This window comes from Trachurus trachurus (genome assembly GCF_905171665.1).
Source record: "Trachurus trachurus genome assembly, chromosome: 17".
Lineage (NCBI taxonomy): Eukaryota > Metazoa > Chordata > Actinopteri > Carangiformes > Carangidae > Trachurus > Trachurus trachurus.
This window is the reverse complement of record NC_139900.1, coordinates 2,769,958-2,789,546: the sequence shown is the minus strand read 5'-3', so window position 1 is coordinate 2,789,546 and position 19,589 is coordinate 2,769,958. Positions and strand designations below refer to the sequence as shown.

The window sequence follows — 19,589 nt, the reverse complement described above, 5'->3', positions numbered from 1 at the left end:
TTTAGTCTCCATGTTTGTTGCTAAAAGCTCATTGCTGTTGTGTCTCTTCACTGCACACAGACCACCTGTCAATCAAACATTGTGGGCGGGACTTTGACCTCTTGTAATTTCTTGTTGTGTTGACGTTTGAGTTTGTTGAGATGGATCTGGAGCCGTGGAGGAGATCACTGCTCATCATGATGTTTCTTTACCTAAACTCACATTTCTCCACATGAAAATAGAAACTTCTCTGAGCTCTAAATGTTTGTTGGATGTTTGTGTTGATTATATTTGTGTGTTGTTGTTGTTTGGGCCTTAACATCGAAATGACCAGACCTTCCTTTATCACAGAGCTTTGTTCTCACTGTGGAAACTAAGGAATCTACAATCACATTTACATTACTGTGTTTGTCAGATCAAATCTTGTTGTTGTTCAGATCCACTCAATGATGATCTATGAGCTTTAATCAAAGTCTAAATATCATGATTATAATCAAACCCATGTTACTGACATGTTGCTAATTAACATGTTAGTTGCAAAATGATCCTCTAGCTGTTTATTATTAGTACCATTTATTTTTCCAGCCTTTTCTTGCTCCTGTCCAAACTTTACAGAAACAATCAGTGTATGGTGTACTCCAGGTATCAATAGATGAGATCATTACACTACAGAGAATGATGTATGACAGCTAACAGACCCATGTTTGTATTCTCTGAGTTAAATGTTTGAATATGGTTAATGTTGTTGAAAATAAACAAACTTTGTGTTATATGTATTTTTGCACTTTGTATGTCACATAATTTTGCATGCATATCTCTTGTCTACGAGCACTTGTTATTATACAGGTCACAAATCACAGCTGATGGAGAGACACAGCAACGGGGGAACAGACTGATTTCACACCTGTGCACATTGAATGGGGGGAGCATTGTCTAACTAGAAATTGCATTTCCTGAAGGAAATACATGTGAATGCTGAAAGCAGCTGAACGCCATTGCTGAATTAGCAAATAGTGCAAGTAGTGATCAACATGCAAAGGTATAACCAAGGGAGGAATCGAACCTAGAAGCTCATGGTCAGTAGACCTTTACTCTCCTACTAGGCCACAGAGAGCACACAGTTGCCTTAGAACAGTGGTATAAACAAGAAACATGTTGAGACAAACCAAGATAGAAAGAGGTAAAGAGAAAAGGTGGGGGGCATATATGCATTAGCATGGTGGTTCATGCAAGATCTGAAAATAAGCCAGACCAAGTGGTAGTAGTTACAGTTAAAAAAGGTGATTCACTCTCAAGACTGCTAAGGTGAGATACGAATCCATGACCTTGGGGTTGGCAAGCAGCCACCTTACCACTGGACTATAGCAATACTTCAGGGAGGTTGAGACTTTCATGAATGTGATAATGCTTTCAGCATTCACACTAATTCAATCTGAACTCTCCAGGTCTCGTCTCTCCTCTGTGTCTCTAACCCTCCTCTCCTCCATGTGCATTTGTTTTCAACGAAGCTGATGAGAAATCAATCCATGTAGCGGTGGATAACGTTATTTATCATCTACCATGTTACCATGTGTATATTTGTGTAGTCTTATCTGTCATCAACAAGAGATTATGGGTTAAGGGGCGCGTTACGTTTATGTGGCGGTGTAGCAGAGACGACAGTTAGATTACTGTTGAAAAAAATAAGATAAACTCAAATGTCACATGTATTCGATTATGAAAAAACTAATTTGAAACTATTCTGGAAACTGATGACCAGTTACCCATGTATCCATGAGATGTTTCTTGCAAAGGGTGATGTGATTAATCATTAAGAGGTGCTGTAAAAATAAAGTGTATTATTATGGCTATTACTGTAACTGAAACAAGGTCAGATAGTTGTGACAATGCCAACATGTTCTGTCTCCTGCAAATAAACTGAGACATAAAACACTTAGTTCTGTTGTTGAACTTTGTGTCGGACAAAGGTTGAGCAAACAGGACTGAGTCACACCTGATCAGATACCAGGAGGTTTTTTTTTTTTTTTTTTTTTTACAACTTCTGACAGACACATGATCTAACTTGTAAGTTTTTAACACGTCTTCATTGAAAAGAGGAAAAGTTGAGATACAGCTGCTCCTCACACTGGAACATGTTAAACCTGATCCCCTCCCCCTTCTTCCTGCTCTTAAACACAGTGAGCTGCTGCACCCTGTTCATGTGTTTCCTTGTTCCCTCCCCTTCAGATCTACAGTTTGAAGATGGGTGGAACCAACATGTGGTGAAGAGGAGGAGCTGACAGGCCCCGTTCACTGCAGAGACACATGTTGTTGAGATCAGAGCTCAAACTAGTTTCACTTCTGAGCAACAGAAACTCTGACAGTCGTCGTGAAGGTGAAATGGCGCAGAAAGGAGTTCATCTGGACCAGGAGACCTTCTCTTGTTCCATCTGTCTGGATCCACTGAAGGATCCAGTGACTATTCCCTGTGGACACAGCTACTGCTTCAACTGTATTAAAACCCACTGGGATGGAGAGGATGGGAAGAAAATCTACAGCTGTCCTCAGTGTAGGCAGACATTCACACCGAGGCCTGTCCTGGTGAAAAGCACCATGTTAGCAGCTTTAGTGGAGGAGCTGAAGAAGACTGGACTCCAAGCTGCTCCTGCTGATCACTGCTATGCTGGACCTGAAGATGTGGCCTGTGATGTCTGCACTGGGAAGAAACTCAAAGCTGTTAAGTCCTGTCTGGTTTGTCTGGTCTCTTATTGTGAAAACCACCTGCAGCCTCATTATGAATCTCCTTCATTTAAAAACCACAAGTTGGTGGAGCCCTCCAAGAAGCTCCAGGAGAACATCTGCTCTCGTCATAATGAGGTGTTGAAGATTTTCTGCCGCACTGATAAGAAGTCTATTTGTCTTGTCTGCCTTATGGATGAACATAAAGGCCACGACACAGTCTCAGCTGCAGCAGAAAGGACTGAGAGGCAGAGAGAGCTGGAGCTGAGTCGACAAAAAATCCATCAGAGAATCCAGGACACAGAGAAAGATGTGAAGGTGCTTCAACAGGAGGTGGAGGCCATCAATGGCTCTGCTGATAAAGCAGTGGAGGACAGTGAGAAGATCTTCACTCAGCTGATCCGTCTGATGGAGAAAAGAAGCTCTGAGCTGAAGCAGCAGATCAGATCCCAGCAGGAAACTCAAGTGAGTGGAGTCAAAGAGCTTCAGAAGAAGCTGGAGCAGGAGATCACTGAGCTGAAGAGGAAAGATGCTGAGCTGAAGCTGCTGCCACACACAGAGGATGACACCCAGTTTCTACACAACTACCCCACACTGTCAGCACTCAGTCCATCTACACACTCATCCAGCATCAATATCCTTCCTCCACACTTTGAGGATGTGACCGCAGCTGTGTCAGAGCTCGGAGACAAACTACAGGACCTTCTGAGAGACACATGGACAAACATCTCACTGACAGAGACTCAAGTGGATGTTTTACTGTCACCACCACCAGAGCCCAGGACCAGAGCTGACTTCTTAAGATATTCACAGGAAATCACACTGGATCCAAACACAGCAAACAGACAACTGTTATTATCTGAGAGAAACAGGAAAGTAACATATATGAGGAAAGATCAGTCTTATTCTAGTCACCTAGACAGATTCACTTGGTATCCTCAGGTCCTGAGTAGAGAGAGTCTGACTGGACGTTGTTACTGGGAGGTTGAGAGGAGAGTAGGAGGAGTTTATGTAGCAGTCGCATACAAGAATATCAGCAGAGCAAAGGATGAAAGTTTGTTTGGATATAATAAGAAATCTTGGTCGTTAGTTTGTTCCAACAACAGTTTCACATTTTGGTTCAACAACATCCAGACTCCAGTCTCAGGTCCTCGATCCTCCAGAGTAGGAGTGTACCTGGATCACAGAGCAGGTATTCTTTCCTTCTACAGCATCTCTAAAACCATGACTCTCCTCCACAGAGTCCAGACCACATTCACTCAGCCTCTACATGCTGGAGTTTGTGTTTACTGGCCTTACGGAGACACAGCAGAGTTTTGTAAACTCAAATAGACAAAGATCATTGAAGGTGCAGTTGGTTAAAATCTATATTTTAGTTCATCACATCCTTTAGTCTCCATGTTTGTTGCTAAAAGCTCATTGCTGTTGTGTTTCTGCACTGCACAGCGATCACCTGTCAATCAAACATTGTGGGCATTATTGTGTTTGTCAGATCAAATGTTGTTGTTGTTCAGATCCACTCACTGATAAGGCCTATGAGCTTTAATCAAAGTGTAAATATCATGATTATAATCAAACCCATGTTACTGACATGTTGCTAATTAACATGTTAGTGGCAAAATGCTCCTCCAGCTGTTTATTATTAGTACCATTTACTTCCCCAACCTTTTCTTGCTCCTGTCCCAACTTTGCAGAAACAATCAGTGTATGGTTTACTCCAGGTATTAATAGATGATATCATTACACTACAGAGAATGATGTATGACAGCTAACAGACCCATGTGTGTATTCTATGAGTGAAATGTTTAAATATGGTTAATGTTGTTGAAAATAAACTTTGTGTAACATGTATTTTCGCACTTTGTATGTCACATAATTTTGTATGCATATCTCTTGTCTGATGGAGCTGATGGAGAGACACAGCCACAGGGGAACAGGCTGATTTCACACCTGTGCATATTGAATGGGTGGAGCATTGTCTAACTAGAAATTGTATTTCCTGAAGGAAATACGTGTAAATGCTGAAAGCAGCTGAATGCCATTGTGCAAGTAGTGATCAACATACAAAGGTATGACAAAGGGAGGAATTGAACACAATTGTCTTAGAGCAGTGGTACAAACAAGAAACATGTTAATACAAACCAAGATAGAAAGAGGTAAAGAGACTAGAAATTGTATTTCCTGAAGGAAATACATATGAATGCTGAAAGCAGTTGCTGAATTAGCAAACGCAATTGACAAATAGTGCAAATAGTGATCAGCATGCAAAGGTATCACCAAGGGAGGAATCGAACCCACAAGCTCATGGTCAGTAGACCTTTACTCTGCCAATGCCATTTACAGCAAGTTACAAACTGGAGCTCGATCTGCTCGGCTCTGAAAAAGAATGAACTCGGGTGAATGGGATCACAGAGCTCCCTGGCTGAATTTAAAAAATATTTTAAAATATTCTCTAAGTCTGAATTTTTGATGACATTTTGAGACAGAAGACAAGTGTGGCTACAAACAGTTTCCAAAATCATAAGTGTAGAGTGTCATTTGTAGCTTTGGTGGCAGTTTAAGAAGAAAAGTTCCAGTTGCTTTTTTTTGGCTCTCCTGCACTCTAGCGATGATGTCACTCACTCTGGCCAACGCAATACACACTCATTGAAAAGTGTGAAATTGGTCAGAAATGCACATGTGCTTTTCAAGGATTTATCTCAAAAACGGTACAAGATATGAAAAAGCTGTACACAGGTTGAATACATTAGAAGTTTGTCTACAGATCAGAATTTGAATGAAGTCTGTAGGTGAAAGTATGTGGAAGCAAATGAGGTTCAAAGAAGGACCAGTAGTTTCAGAGTTTGAGGACTGTTCCAATGTATTTTCTATGGGACAAAATAATCTTAACTATTTGAATATTTGAAAAAGTATGAATAATTGAAAGGAGAAAAGTCATAGAAATAATGTCCGGGAAAAGCTGAACATTTTGATATATGAATTGTTGAAAGGACTAGTTAATGGACAAAAAAGAGAGGAAGACGTAAGAATAACTAGAAATACGTGTGCATGCTGAAAGCAGCTGAACGCCCTTGCTGAATCAGCAAATGCAATTGACAAATAGTGATCAACATGCAAAGGTATGAGCAAGGGAGGAATCGAACCCATGAGCTCATGGTCAGTAGACCTTTACTCTGCCACTAGGGCACAGAGAGCACACAGTTGTCTTAGAGCAGTGGTATAAAGAAGAATCATGTTAAGACAAACCAAGATAGAAAGAGGTAAAGCGAAGAGGTGGGGGGCATATATGCATTATGAAGGTTGCTCATGCAAGATCTGAAAATAAGCCAGACCAAGTGATAGTAGTTACAGTTAAAAGAGGTTGCTTCACTAACAAGACTGCTAAGGTGAGATACGAATCCATGACCTTGGGGTTGGCAAGCAGCCACCTTACCACTGGACTATAGCAATACTTCAGGGAGGTTGAGACTTTCATGAATGTGATAATGCTTTCAGCATTCACACTAATTAAATCTGAACTCTTCAGGTCTCGTCTCTCCTCTGTGTCTCTAACCCTCCTCTCCTCCATGTGCATTTGTTTCCAACAAAGCTGATGAGAAATCAATCCATGGAGCGGTGGATAACGTTATTTATCATCTACCATGTTAGATTACGGGTTAAGGGGCGCGTTACGTTTATGTGGCGGTGTAGCAGAGACGACAGTTAGATTACTGTTGAAATAAAAAAGATAAACTCAGATGTCACATGTATTCGATTATGAGAAAACTAATTTGAAACTATTCTGGAAACTGATGACCAGTTACCCATGTATCCATGAGATGTTTCTTGCAAAGGGTGATGTGATTAATCATTAAGAGGTGCTGTAAAAATAAAGTGTATTATTATGGCTATTACTGTAACTGAAACAAGGTCAGATAGTTGTGACAATGCCAACATGTTCTGTCTCCTGCAAATAAACTGACATAAAACACTTAGTTCTGTTGTTGAACTTTGTTTTGGACAAAGGTTGAGCAAACAGGACTGAGTCACACCTGATCAGATACCAGGAGGTTTTTTTTTTTTACAACTTCTGACAGACACATGATCTAACTTTCATTCGTTTTTAACAAGTCTTCATTGAAAAGAGGTCATAAAGTTGAGATACACAGCTGCTGCTACCTTCTTCCTGCTCTCAAACACAGTGAGCTCCACCCTATTCAGGTGTTTCATGTTCCCTCCCCTTCAGATCTACAGTTTGAAGATGGGTGGAACCAACATGTGGTGAAGAGGAGGAGCTGACAGGCCCCGTTGACTACAGAGACACATGTTGTTGAGATCAGAGCTCAAACTAGTATAACTTCTGAGCAACAGAAACTCAGACAGTCGTCGTCGTCGTCGTCGTCTGTGAGAGGTGAAATGGCGCAGAAAAGAGCTTGTCTGGACCAGGAGACCCTCTCTTGTTCCATCTGTCTGGATCTACTGAAGGATCCAGTGGTTGTTCCCTGTGGACACAGCTACTGCTTCAACTGTATTAAAACCCACTGGGATGAAGAGGATGGAAAGAAAATCTACAGCTGTCCTCAGTGTAGGAAGGACTTCACACCAAGACCTGTCCTGGTGAAAAACATCATGTTAGCAGCTTTAGTGGAGGAGCTGAAGAAGACTGGACTCCAAGCTGCTCCTGCTGATCACTGCTATGCTGGACCTGAAGATGTGGCCTGTGATGTCTGCACTGGGAGAAAACTCAAAGCTGTCAAATCCTGTTTGACGTGTTCAGCCTCCTACTGTGAGAAACACCTGCAGCCTCACTATGAAGCAGCTCCATTAAAGAAACACAAGCTGGTGGAGCCCTCCAAGAAGCTTCAAGAGAACATCTGCTCTTGTCATAATGAGGTGATGAAGATGTTCTGCCGCACTGACCAGCAGTGTATCTGTTATCTCTGCCCTGTCGATGAACATAAAGGCCACGACACAGTCTCAGCTGCAGCAGAAAGGACTGAGAGGCAGAGTGAGCTGGAGCTGAGTCGACAAAAGATCCAGCAGAGAATCCAGGACACAGAGAAATATGTGAAGGTGCTTCAACAGGAGGTGAAGGCCATCAATGGCTCTGCTGATAAAGCAGTGGAGGACAGTGAGAAGATCTTCACTCAGCTGATCCGTCTCATGAAGAAAAGAAGCTCTGAGCTGAAGCAGCAGATCAGATCCCAGCAGGAAACTCAAGTGAGTGGAGTCAAAGAGCTTCAGAAGAAGCTGGAGCAGGAGATCACTGAGCTGAAGAGGAAAGACGCTGAGCTGAAGCTGCTGCCACACACAGAGGATCACACCCAGTTTCTACTCAACTACCCCTCACTGTCAGCACTCAGTCCATCTACACACTCATCCAGCATCAACATCCGTCCTCTCAGACACTTTGAGGATGTGACAGCAGCTGTGTCACAGCTCAGAGACAAACTACAGGACCTTCTGAGAGACACATGGACAAACATCTCACGGACAGTGACTCATGTGGATGTTTTACTGTCACCACCAGAGCCCAGGACCAGAGCTGACTTCTTAAGATATTCACAGGAAATCACACTGGATCCAAACACAGCACACATGCAGCTGTTATTACCTGAGGGAAACAGAAAAATAATATATATGAATGAGGGTCAGTCTTATTCTAGTCACCGAGACAGATTCACTAGATATGCTCAGGTCCTGAGTAGAGAGAGTCTGACTGGACGTTGTTACTGGGAGGTGGAGTGGACAGGAGGAACAGAAGTTTATCTAGCAGTCGCATACAAGCATATCATCAGAGACAGCTGGTTTGGATATGATGACAAATCTTGGGCATTAGTTAGTTGTTACAACAGTTTCAAATTTAATTTCAACAACATCCATACTCCAGTCTCAGGTCCTCTGTCCTCTAGAATAGGAGTGTACCTGGATCACAGAGCAGGTATTCTGTCCTACTACAGCGTCTCTGAAACCATGACTCTCCTCCACAGAGTCCAGACCACATTCACTCAGCCTCTACATGCTGGAGTTTTACTTTACCAGTTTGGAGACACAGCAGAGTTTTGTAAACTCAAATAGACAAAGATCATTAAAGGTGCAGTTGGTTAAAATCTGTATTTTAGTTCATCACTTTCTTTAGTCTCCATGTTTGTTGCTAAAAGCTCATTGCTGTTGTGTCTCACTGCACAGAGATCACCTGTCAATCATTAAACATTGTGGGCGGGACTTTGACCTCTTGTCATTTCTTGTTGTGTTGATGTTTGAGTTTGTTGAGGTGGAGCTGGAGCCGTGGAGGACTGCTCATGATCATGTTTCTTTACCTCAACTACTGTTTGTTGTTTAGTTTTGAGGAATACACCTTTAGTTTGCTCATGATATTTAGTATTGTTTGAGCTAATTTGGGTATTTATCAATGCCTTTATTTTGAAGGTAATGGGTAGTTGCGGCGAACTGGGTGAGTTTACATATGGGTATGCAGGTATAGGTGGGCCAGGCACCTGGAGGGCTGATGGTTTTTACCACGGCAAGAGAGGTGGCACAGGGCCATTGTTCTTTCTTTTTCTGTTTGTTTGCCAATGTAAAATAAACCTAAGAAATGTTATTTTTGCCTGGACAATGGTCCATGGCCGTTTGATTTGAATTTGTTTTATTATAGTTTTGATATTTTTGAGTTTTTTGATCATTGACATGAGGAAAAATAGACACTAAAATTTGTGTTTTGATGTGTTCGTGTGTTGCTGTTTGGGCCTAAACAGAGAAATCACCAGAACTTCCTTTATCAGTGAGTTTGTTCTCACTGTGGAAACTAAGAAATCTACAATCACAGTTACATTGATGTTTTGTTAAGAGGTTCAATCAAAGTGTAAATATAATGATAATAATCAATGGGGAGATGATTGATTGATCGGTGAAATCTGTTACATGAATGTTGTTCAGTGATTTCGTAAACTTAAGAACAAATGGTGACAGATCAGTTATTATCTTGTTATATTTTGTATTCTTTGTGTACTTTAATGTGGATACTAATAAAAACAATCAAACCAACCTGGTGTGGCGCGGCTGTGGGGTTAGGGGGTTGGAGTGGGTGGGTGTGTCCGATGGAGGCCTGGGAGCCGGCCCTGCAGGTCGACCAATGAGATGCTGCGGTCATGGGGCAGCAGGTTGGGTCAAATTCGGTGGTGACCTCTGCTCCTGATGTTCATTCATGATACACCATCAGATATATTCAACATGGATCAAATGTGCACATTTTATTGTGGCCTTTTAAGATATGAAAAAGTTATTTAGAAAGTGAAGACATTAGAAGTTTGTCTACAGATCAGAATTTTAATGAAGCCTGTAGGTGAAAGTATGTGGAAGCAAATGATGTTCAAAGTAGGACTAGTAGTTTCAGAGTTTGAAGGCTGTTCCAAAGTATTTTCTATGGGTCAAAAAAAATCACAACTATTTGAATATTTTTAAAAGTATAAATAGTATGAAAAAGTTGAATACATCCGATAATGTCCAGAAAAAGCTGCACGTTTTGATATTTGAATTGTTGAAATAGCACAAAGTATGAAGGACTAGAAGCGGTCCATAAAACAGTGGAAAGTAGGGAGAAAAAGAAGTATGAAGACGAGAAAATGTATTTCCTGAAAGAAATACGTGTGAATGCTGAATACAGCTTAACACCATTGCTGAATTAGCAAGCGAAATTGACAAATAGTGCAAGTAGTGATCCACATGCAAAGCCATGACCGAGGCAGGAATCAAACTCATGAGCTCATGATCAGTGAACCTTTACTCTGCTACTAGGCCATAGAAAGCACACAGTCCCACTAGTGTGACAAGTCGAAGCTGTTTGAATGCTAGCTGAAAGTCTTGTGAATTTTTTTACAAGCTGAATGGAGTATGTAGCTTAAAATATGTTAAAGTAGTAAAATTTGACATGTAACAAATTTGTCCTGGGCAGGAATCAAACCAGTGAGCTCATAATCAATAAACATTTACCCTGCCACTAGGCCACGGATGTCGAGGCAAGATACAAACCCACAACCTTGGTGTTGCCAAGCAAACACCATATGCACTAAGCTACAGTACAGTGATTCTCATCTAACAGGAGTTTTGCACTGTCATCAATCTCCAGCTGTGACCAACTGCAAGTCACAGTGCAGAAGCACACACACTGTGTCAACACCAGGAAAGCTGGAGAGTCGAGCAAAACTCATTAATGAGTTACAATCAAAATTTCTGTGAATTTCAGGCTGAGAGCAGCAGTTTAAACAAGAAGCAAGAGAGGAAGACTGGGAGAATGATTCACTAACATAGTTGTTGAGGCAAGATTTGAACATGTAACCTTGGAGTCATCAGCCCAGTGATCTAACCACTTAACTACTGTTACATTCAGTATACAGTTGGCAAAAGAAACGCTTGTATAAGACGCTCACTGGCTTCTGCTTAAAGAAAAAGAAAAGTGTAGAAATGAGCCACACCAAGTAAGTAGAGGACTTTTTTGTGACGTGTGACTATTTTTTGGTGAATTCAAACAAAGTATAATGCCCTTTCCAGTGAGTTACAAAATTGAGCTCCTTCTACTCTGCTGTGAAAAAAAGTACTGGGGTGAATGGCAGAGAGAGAGAGCACCCAGGCTACATTTAAAAAATATTGAAAATTATTCTCTAAGTCTCTTCGTGTTTTTGACCAGGTTTTTAGCCAGAAGACAAGTGTGGCTACAAACTGCTTCCAAAATCTTGAGTGTAGAGTGTCATTTGTGGGTTTGGTGGCAGTTTCAGAAGAAAAGGCCCAGTCACATTTTTGGCTCTCCTCCACTCTAACGATGATGTCACTCACACTAAGTGACGCCATACACACTCATTGAAAAGTGTGAAATTGGTCAGAAATGTGCATGTGTTTGGAAAGGATTTATCTCAAGAACGGTACAAGATATGAAAAAGTTATACACAGGGTGAATACATTAGAAGTTTGTCTACAGATCAGAATTTAAACGAAGTCTGTAGGTGAAAGTATGTGGAAGCAAATGAGGTTCTTTGCTTTCAGCATTCACACTAAAAATGGGAAAAATAAATGCACACTGAGCAGTAACTGTCTAATACTGTGTTTACGTCCTTTTTGTTTTGTTTTTAACCTGTTCTGTTTTATTTTGTTTGTTTGTTCTTGTCAGTATATATATCGTTTTTATGGTTAAATCACTCAGACATTTCTGCCATATTTTCTCTTAAATTAATTAAAAGCAGAATTATTGGGACCATAAACATTTATTTTCAATCTTTATGATTGACTAAACAATATGGACAGAAAAACATTATCATCACGTCATTGACTCATGTCGAGGTAGTGAAAGGTGGTGTGTGGCGTTCAGGTGTCCAGGTGGAGTCACGGAGACGACAGCGTTCAGATTTTCAGGTAGCTTTTTATTCAGCAGACAGGCGTGACCTTTGTTCAGTAGATCAGCAACAGGACGAGGGCGTGAAGGAATAAATTAAAACCCAAAACAACTCGTCAGGTAAAAAAAAACAAAAAAACAAAGAAATTAAAGGCTTCACTCTAAAAATAACGAAGAAAAAACAGGAACAAATAAAAACCATAAAAAAGTCGTTTAGAAAACTCGAGTGCGTTTTAGTTTTAGTTTTTGGTTTGATTCTCTCTCACTGTGCTTCTGTGACGCCACACACACACGCACGCACGCACACACACAAACACACACACACACTCTCTCTCTCTGTACACTGAACAGATCAAACCTTCAGTATTTACACTCATATTTATAGATTTATAGATTTTCAATTCTCTGATCGATCGTCCGCTGATGGAGGCGAGGTGGGCGGAGTCAGAAGCTTTAGCCCCGCCCCCCCTGCTCCCTCCTCCACCTCGGTGTGCGCTGGTCGACCAATCAGCAGCTGCTGTTCTTGAACTCTCCGTTCTCAGTGATGGACAGCTTGGTGGGGTTGCTAGGCGACAGGCCGTTGCAGAGGTTGGGGGCGCTGTAACGCTCCTTCACCTGCGTCAGCGCCGCCATCAGCCGCGAGTTCGCCGCGTCCAGGGACCCAATCCGCTTCTCCTGATTGGACAGAGACAAGAGGGGGCGGGACAGGAAGTCAGACGCATCACAGGTGTGAAGAGAACAGGTGAGGATCTGACTGACGAGTTAAAACCACCTTCAGTCACAATATGAACTAATCTGTCCTTTATTTTGAAAATACAAACCTCTTATTTTGATAGGGTAAGAATTATAAGTAGTTTGGTTTAATTTTGTGAATTTTTCATCTGTTAATTAATGAGATTCTGGATTTTTAGATGTTTTTAACAGTAAAATTAATTAATTTAAAGATTTTAACATAAATAACTTGATTTGTTAATTGTTAGTTTTTACTTTAAGTGGTGATGACATCATCTTCGCAATTTTAAAGATATTTAAATTAGATTTTGTCATAAAGGATTCATTAAATAAAAATAACATTAATAACAGTTGATTAAGTTCAAGTTCTGTAACTATGAAAATAAACAGTTTGACTCATCGGAGCGACTCTGTGGAGTTAATTTACAAATGATGGAATTTCAAAATTAAAGACCATTAGAAGTAGCAGCGCTTTTAATTTGAAATACAGGATGTAAATTCATCACGATGCATTAAAAAGCTAAAAAAAATGACTTTAGTGAACAGCTGACATCTGATCAGGTGGTTTTGACCCGTCAGCAGAAAACGAATGAGACAAATTGTCCACAGGAAGTTGGAGGGCAGCAGCCGCCAAAATAAAACAGCCCCCCCCAAAAAAGCTAAAACCAACAAAATAAAAGAGAAGGTGAGAACTGAAGCTGCCTGCGGGTGTCGCGGGACTCGAACTCTGAAACTAGAGTCAGCGTGAAAAAAAAAAAAAAAACACCTGAGTGAAGCCGAGCGCTCTGACGCCGTCGCAGGCGACTCTAAACTGCATTTTATTTTGAAGGAGAGGAAGCTGGTGCTTGGGGGGGTGGGGGGGTGGGGGATGGGGTGGGGGGGGCAGCAGCCAAACATAAATAAAATCCGGCTCAGAGCGACACACCTGCTCCTCTGTCAGGGCGGCCATGTTCCTAAAGGGGGCGGAGCCACAGGTGGTTTGGGTCATGTGACAATTTAACTTTATTCTGAAAAGGAACTTCCTATGCATTTTTTTTTTTAAAGACCAGCTCTGTGATTGGCCGACCAGGTGAGAGGTGTGTCGTTGTTGTTTTTCTAAAAAAAACAAAACAGCGTGGAGGTGGTGGAGGGGGAGGGGGGAGGAGGGGGAAGGGGCGGGGCCACAGTTACTTGCCTGCTGATTGGTTTATCTCACATCCGTTACTGACCTGAAACCAGTGAAGAGACGGTGAGACCTCGTTACAGAGGTGTGAACGTTCACCTGAGTCTGTGACGGATGTGGGCGGAGCTAATTATCCTCATATGAATATTAATGAGCATCAGAGGACAGAGGGCTGGAGAGGTTCAGGTACAGGTGTGTGTGTGTGTGTAGATACGGTAACTTGTAAAACTCTTCATCCCCCTTGAACTTGAGCAGAGCCGTGAGCTGCTCAGAGCTACGCTACGGAGGCTCATTATGGGATTTCTTGGTTTCCCTCATCAAACTCATCAAATACACAATCCAACAACTCCACAACGCTCTGGTGGACAAGTTGTGAGCTGCACATTCACCACGCTATGAGATAATAACACAACGTTACCACACAGAGTTGTTGTAGAGGGAAATTCATGCAAAACCACTGATGCATGTTGCCTTCAGGCAAGGGAGTAGGTTTGATTTTGACATTGGTGGGGACACAAAAGTGCTCCGAGGCACCGTTCCTGAAAGTCGATGTTTTTTGCATTTGCAATCATAATTTCATGTTATGTAGGGGTAACTAATGAGCAACTAATGAAAGACAAGAAGGCAACTTAGAAGAGTTCTCAGTTACTCTGACTGAAGTGCAACTGTGCATCATCATGACTAACACATCCATCGTTATTTAACCTCATCTGTGAATTTCCAGCCTCTCCTCCATCTCCTCCTTCTCTACCTCATCCAGCTTCTCCTTCTCTACCTCTTCCTGCCTCTCCTCCTTCATCTGTTCTAGCCTCACCTCCTCTACCTCCTCTGGTCTCTCCTTCTCCATCTCCTCCAGCCTCTCTACTGTCTGTCTCTGTCACCTGACAAAAATATGTTGATGCATGACATATGAGCAGATACATTAGGGATACAATGATCATAGAGTTTGATGGTACAGTTATTGCCTGAGGAAAAATACTTTTACTTTCACACACTTATGTGTAATTTATTCCCCCAAAATATGGATGTATAAAATTACATGAGCATCTGGAATCTGAGGTTTTTTTTGTAGGCCTATTTTCCTGACCAATGTTGTTGTTTTTAAAAAAAAATAACTTTAAAAAAGTGTATGTTTGCCATTAAGTATAGGCTTTTATTCATTATCTGTAGCCTAGGCACCAAACCTATGACTATAGGAATTATGGCAATGGGCCAATTTGCCAAAATGTTGAACTATCCCTTTAAGTTTGTGGTTGTAATGATGAGACAAAAGGTGGAAAAAGTTAAAGGGACACTGTAAATGTGTTAGTGTGTGTTTACAGGTGTGTGTTTCTGTACCTGAGCGTCGATGATTTTCTGTTTGGCTTCGATCACCGCCTGCATCTCTGCGTGGTCGCGCTTCAGCTCCTCCTCCACGGCCATCAACCTGCACACACACACACACACACACAGGTTAAACTCTTCTTCCTTGGTGGGCGGGACCTGTGTAGTTTTTTAGGGGGTGTGGCCTGTGTGTTTTTAGGGGGCGTGGCCTGTGTAGTTTTTTAGGGGGTATGGCCTGTGTGTTTTTTAGGGGGTGTGGCCTGTGTAGTTTTTTTAGGGGGCGTGGCCTGTGTCGTTTTTAAGGGGGCGTGGCCTGTGTGTTTTTAGGGGGCGTGGCCTGTGTGTTTTTTAGGGGGTGTGGCCTGTGTGTTTTTAGGGGGCGTGGCCTGTGTAGTTTTTTAGGGGGCATGGCCTGCGTGTTTTTAGGGGCGTGGCCTGTGTAGTTTTTTAGGGGGCGTGTACCTGCAGATGATGCTCTTCATCTGTCCGTCCTTCTCCTCCTGCTGCCTCCTCAGCCGCTCCTCGCTGTCCTCCAGCCTCTTCTTGTACTCCAGCAGCAGTTTGCTCATCTGCTGCTCCTGGTTGAGGAGGCGCCGCTCGTACTCCTCCAGGCGCCGGCCCGACGCCCGCAGACGCTCCTTCAGCCGCGAGATCTCCAGCTCGTACTGCGGGGGAGGGAGCGAGGGATCGATCGGTCAATCAGTGATCAAAATACAGTATATGACCATGCCATATATGACATATTGCATTGAGGTTTGGGGAAACACATACAAAACAAATACAAATTCTATTTTTTTATTGCAAAAAAAGGCTATAAGAATCATCAGTAATTAACCAACCAACCCACTATTTAGTCGCTTGAACATTTTGAAATTCAGGGACTTAGTTGATTACATTACAATACAAACCATGTACAAAGCAAAAAATAAACTTCTTCCTCAAGATATCCAGAATCTGTTTAACTCTTTGACTGCCAGCCATTCTCACAGCAGCTTCCTCCAGCTTGCCAGGCATTTTCCAGCTTTTTGACTGATTTCCGTAGACCCACCATATATTATGTACTGTTACTACATACACATTCAACCCATCAAAGGAAAGATGAGGGTCTCTACTTTCCAGCAAAAAAAAACTGTTTGTTTCTATCTTGTTCCAGTCTTGTGAAATTGGCGGTTGAATATAGGTTACTTTAGCCCAAAATGCCATTCTGGCACCAAAATCTTGAGAAAAAGAGGTTTTTGTGTCGGCTGTCATTTTCAGGTGGACCAGTACAATTGGCTCCTTTATATTTTGCTTTAGTGATGCCTCAACATCTGTACAGTTGTTCTCTTGTAAACAACAACTAAATCAACACTGACAAATGACTTTTGATGACAAAAAACAAAACATTTAGCTACTGACACACACTACTGCAGCCTTTTTTCTTTCTTTTCTTTGAGTTACAACTTTTTCTTTCCTTTTTTTTAGTGTATGTGCGTACGTGACGTGTGTGTGTGTGTGTGTGTGTGTGTGTGTGTGTGTGTGTGTGTGTGTGTGTGTGTGTGTGTGTGTGTGTGTGTGTGTGTGTGTGTGTGTGTGTGTGTGTGTGTGTGTGTGTGTGTGCGTGCGTGCGTGTGTGTCTGTCTGTGTGTGTGTGTGCGCGTGTGCGCGGATCAGTTCGACAGGTTTTTGTAGCCGAAACACGGCACTTTAGATCAGATCCAGCTTCCTCTGGTCAGCAGGCAGCGGTCTCACTCACTCTCTCTGTCTCACACACACATCTACACACAGCCTACAGCTCTGACTGACGTCACGTGCCCCCTGAACTCAGCCACAGACAGTACGCTGACGCTCACAACAGACAGACACCGTTTAGCTCTCCTCGTCACGTTCGCCGGCGCCGTCCGCTCCGCTCCTCATCCACACTAGATCGCGGGACTTTCAAGCTGCTATCCGAGTGATTTCTCGCAAAATCTGGCGACTTTCCAAATGCCCTTGACGACTAACGACGAGCGATCAACGGGGTTGTTGTTACTAACGTTTGTGCTTTGTATCACGGAGCTGTGCGGAGCTTCGACGAGCTGCCGAGCCGCCATGAGCCCCGCCGCCGCCCCCGAAGCTCTCACCGGCGGCCAGAGTGTCACGGAGCGGCGCCGCTGCAGTCAGACACCCGCTCCGCTCCGTGAGGGGGGAGAAACACGCTATATTTTTTATATCTCTCAATCCAAATGTGTTTTTCTGCACTTTATTTTGATGATACAAGTCTGATCTTCACAGAGGAGTAGGGCAAGACATTCAACATGGCGTTGCCATTAAAAAAACGCTAAGACGAGTTATCTCGTCTTTGGCAGACTACGCTTGGATTCGCTAAGACGAGATAACTCGTCTTTGGCAGTGAAAGAGTTAAAATGAAGGATTCGGTTTTAACCTGAGAAGACCACTATTATTTGAGAAACCACAGACTCGAACTACTGTAAAAAATCACTGTCTTTCTGTTAGAGCGGTGAACATCTGGAATACATTGTCCACCAACCAAGGGTGTGTGTGAGCCGTTACCTTCTCAGTGTTGCGTCCCTCCTCCCTGCTCCGCTCTCCGGCCCCTCCCCCCTCCTCCTCCTCCTGGTCGTCGTACTGGCCGTTGTTGAGGACCCAGGCCGCCGTCCTCTCCACCGGGGACATCGCCACGGCCACCGCCTCCACCGGGGACGCCACCTGAGCCTGGACCAATCACACGACCTCGTCAGATCAAGCAGGTTATTTAAACGATTAATCAATTAGTTGTTTGGTCAATAAAATATCACTCGGTGATTCTCAAACCACCAGACTCAGTTTATTGTCATAAAGGAACAAAGAAACCAGAAATATTCACATTGAAGAAGCTGGAATCAGAGAATTTTTACTTTTTTTTCTTAAAAAAACCCCGACTCAAACTGATAATTAGATTATCAGAATAGTTGACAATTAATTTAATAATAAATGATTTGTTGCGGCTCTAAACACGGCCACACACACAACGACAATATTGGCAGTCGGAGAATTTGCCAAAATGTTGAACTATCCCTTTAGGGCGGCTGTCCACCCATAATTCAGTGACCACTGAAAACAGATTTTGACCAGTGGTGTTTCATTTCGTACCCGTTGTCGTCGTCAGGTCGGTCAGAAAGTTAAGTCTTTAAGATTGAGTCTCACCTGCTGCTGCGGCGGCGGCTTGGCGGCGTTGCTCCTCGGGGGCGGGGCCATGTTCTCTGCAGAGCAGGTGGACTGTTGGCGCTGGGCGTGGCCTGTAGGCGTCGGCTCAGTGTTGGCGCTGCTGCTGCTGCGTAGCGAGGCGCTGAGGGGGAGGGAGCGCGGCGTCCTGGCCCCGCCCCCTCCGCCACCCCGGCTCTGCTGCTCCACCTTGACGATGTGGGCGGTGCCGGCCGTCGTGCTCTGACGGGGGATGGCGACGGCGGTGGCGGCTCCGGGCGGGAGATCGGGCGGCAGCGCGGTGCGGCGCGGCGTGGAGCAGTCCTCGCTCTGCGTGCTGCGGCGGCTGCCCAGCTCGTCCAGGCTGCTGTTGGACGCCACGCGGTGTTTGACCCCCACCTGGCTGCCGTAGTCGTCGGAGTTGCTGTGGCTGTTGTGCGAACTCTCTGTGCTCAGGTTCTCCGAGCTGGAGTCCTGACGCAGCGAGTGGGCGGAGCGCGTGGACAGGCTGTGGGCGGGGCCACCACCGAGGCCGTGGGCGGGGCCACCACCAAGGCTGTGGGCGGGGCTACCGAGGCTGTGGGCAGGGCTACCACCGAGGCCGTGGGCGGGGTTACTGAGGTGGTAGACCGGGTTCTGGAAGGAGAGCGGCTGGAGGCTGCGCTGCTGGCTGAGGGAGGGGGGCAGCGGCCGCCGTACCTGGGGGGCGCTCTGCGGCTGGCCGTCCCTCGCCGACGCCTTCACCTTCACAGGAAACACGGTCAGGAAATTACAAATGGAACAAAACAAAACAGCAGATCCAGATCAAACACTGTCAAGGTGCATAAAGCGGAGTCTGGGGACCCCCATGGGTCCTTGAGAGGGTTTGAGGGGTCCCAACTTTTTCTTGAAATTTTACCACTTTTTTCTAGAATTTTTAAAGTTTTTTGAGAATTTTTTTTACCACTTCTTTTTTTTTTGAGAGAGAGAGAGAGAGAGATTTTTCCACTTTTTCTAGACTTTTTTCTTTTTAGAGAATTTGTTTTACCAATCTCTTCTAGATTTTTATTTATTTTACTTTTTGATATTGCTTTCCACTTTCGCTCCAGATGTTCTGCGATTCCTCTGGAAGCTGATGAAAGTCGTCAAGGAGAGGAGGCAACTGAAGAAGCA

The 19,589-nt window shown here is 43.6% G+C and overlaps 3 protein-coding genes across 7 annotated transcripts in view; 2 read left to right on the top strand and 1 right to left on the bottom strand.

Moving 5' to 3' along the window:
• Nucleotides 1–2,358: 2,358 nt before the first annotated feature.
• LOC311000763 (tripartite motif-containing protein 16-like) lies at nucleotides 2,359–4,029 on the top strand (the record flags this gene model as incomplete). The annotated part of the gene is made up of 1 exon (XM_083991595.1): nucleotides 2,359–4,029. The coding sequence occupies one exon, from the start codon at nucleotides 2,359–2,361 to the stop codon at nucleotides 4,027–4,029; it is 1,671 nt and encodes a 556-aa protein (XP_083847721.1).
• A 3,063-nt stretch (nucleotides 4,030–7,092) lies between these two features.
• Nucleotides 7,093–8,754, top strand: LOC311000764 (tripartite motif-containing protein 16-like; the record flags this gene model as incomplete). Its single annotated transcript, XM_083991596.1, has 1 exon — nucleotides 7,093–8,754. One exon carries the CDS (start codon nucleotides 7,093–7,095, stop codon nucleotides 8,752–8,754), a length of 1,662 nt encoding a protein of 553 aa, XP_083847722.1.
• A 3,325-nt stretch (nucleotides 8,755–12,079) lies between these two features.
• Nucleotides 12,080–19,589, bottom strand: part of rasal2 (RAS protein activator like 2) — a 104,142-nt gene continuing 96,632 nt past the window's right edge. For all 5 annotated transcript variants that reach the window (XM_083991586.1, XM_083991587.1, XM_083991584.1 and 2 more), the window contains 5 exons: nucleotides 18,441–19,181; nucleotides 17,808–17,969; nucleotides 15,738–15,940; nucleotides 15,291–15,378; nucleotides 12,080–12,733 (listed from right to left, as the gene is read on the bottom strand). In XM_083991586.1, coding sequence (XP_083847712.1) covers nucleotides 12,566–12,733; nucleotides 15,291–15,378; nucleotides 15,738–15,940; nucleotides 17,808–17,969; nucleotides 18,441–19,181 — 1,362 coding nt within the window. In that variant the 3' untranslated portion in view covers nucleotides 12,080–12,565. The remainder of the gene's footprint in view (nucleotides 12,734–15,290; nucleotides 15,379–15,737; nucleotides 15,941–17,807; nucleotides 17,970–18,440; nucleotides 19,182–19,589) is intronic.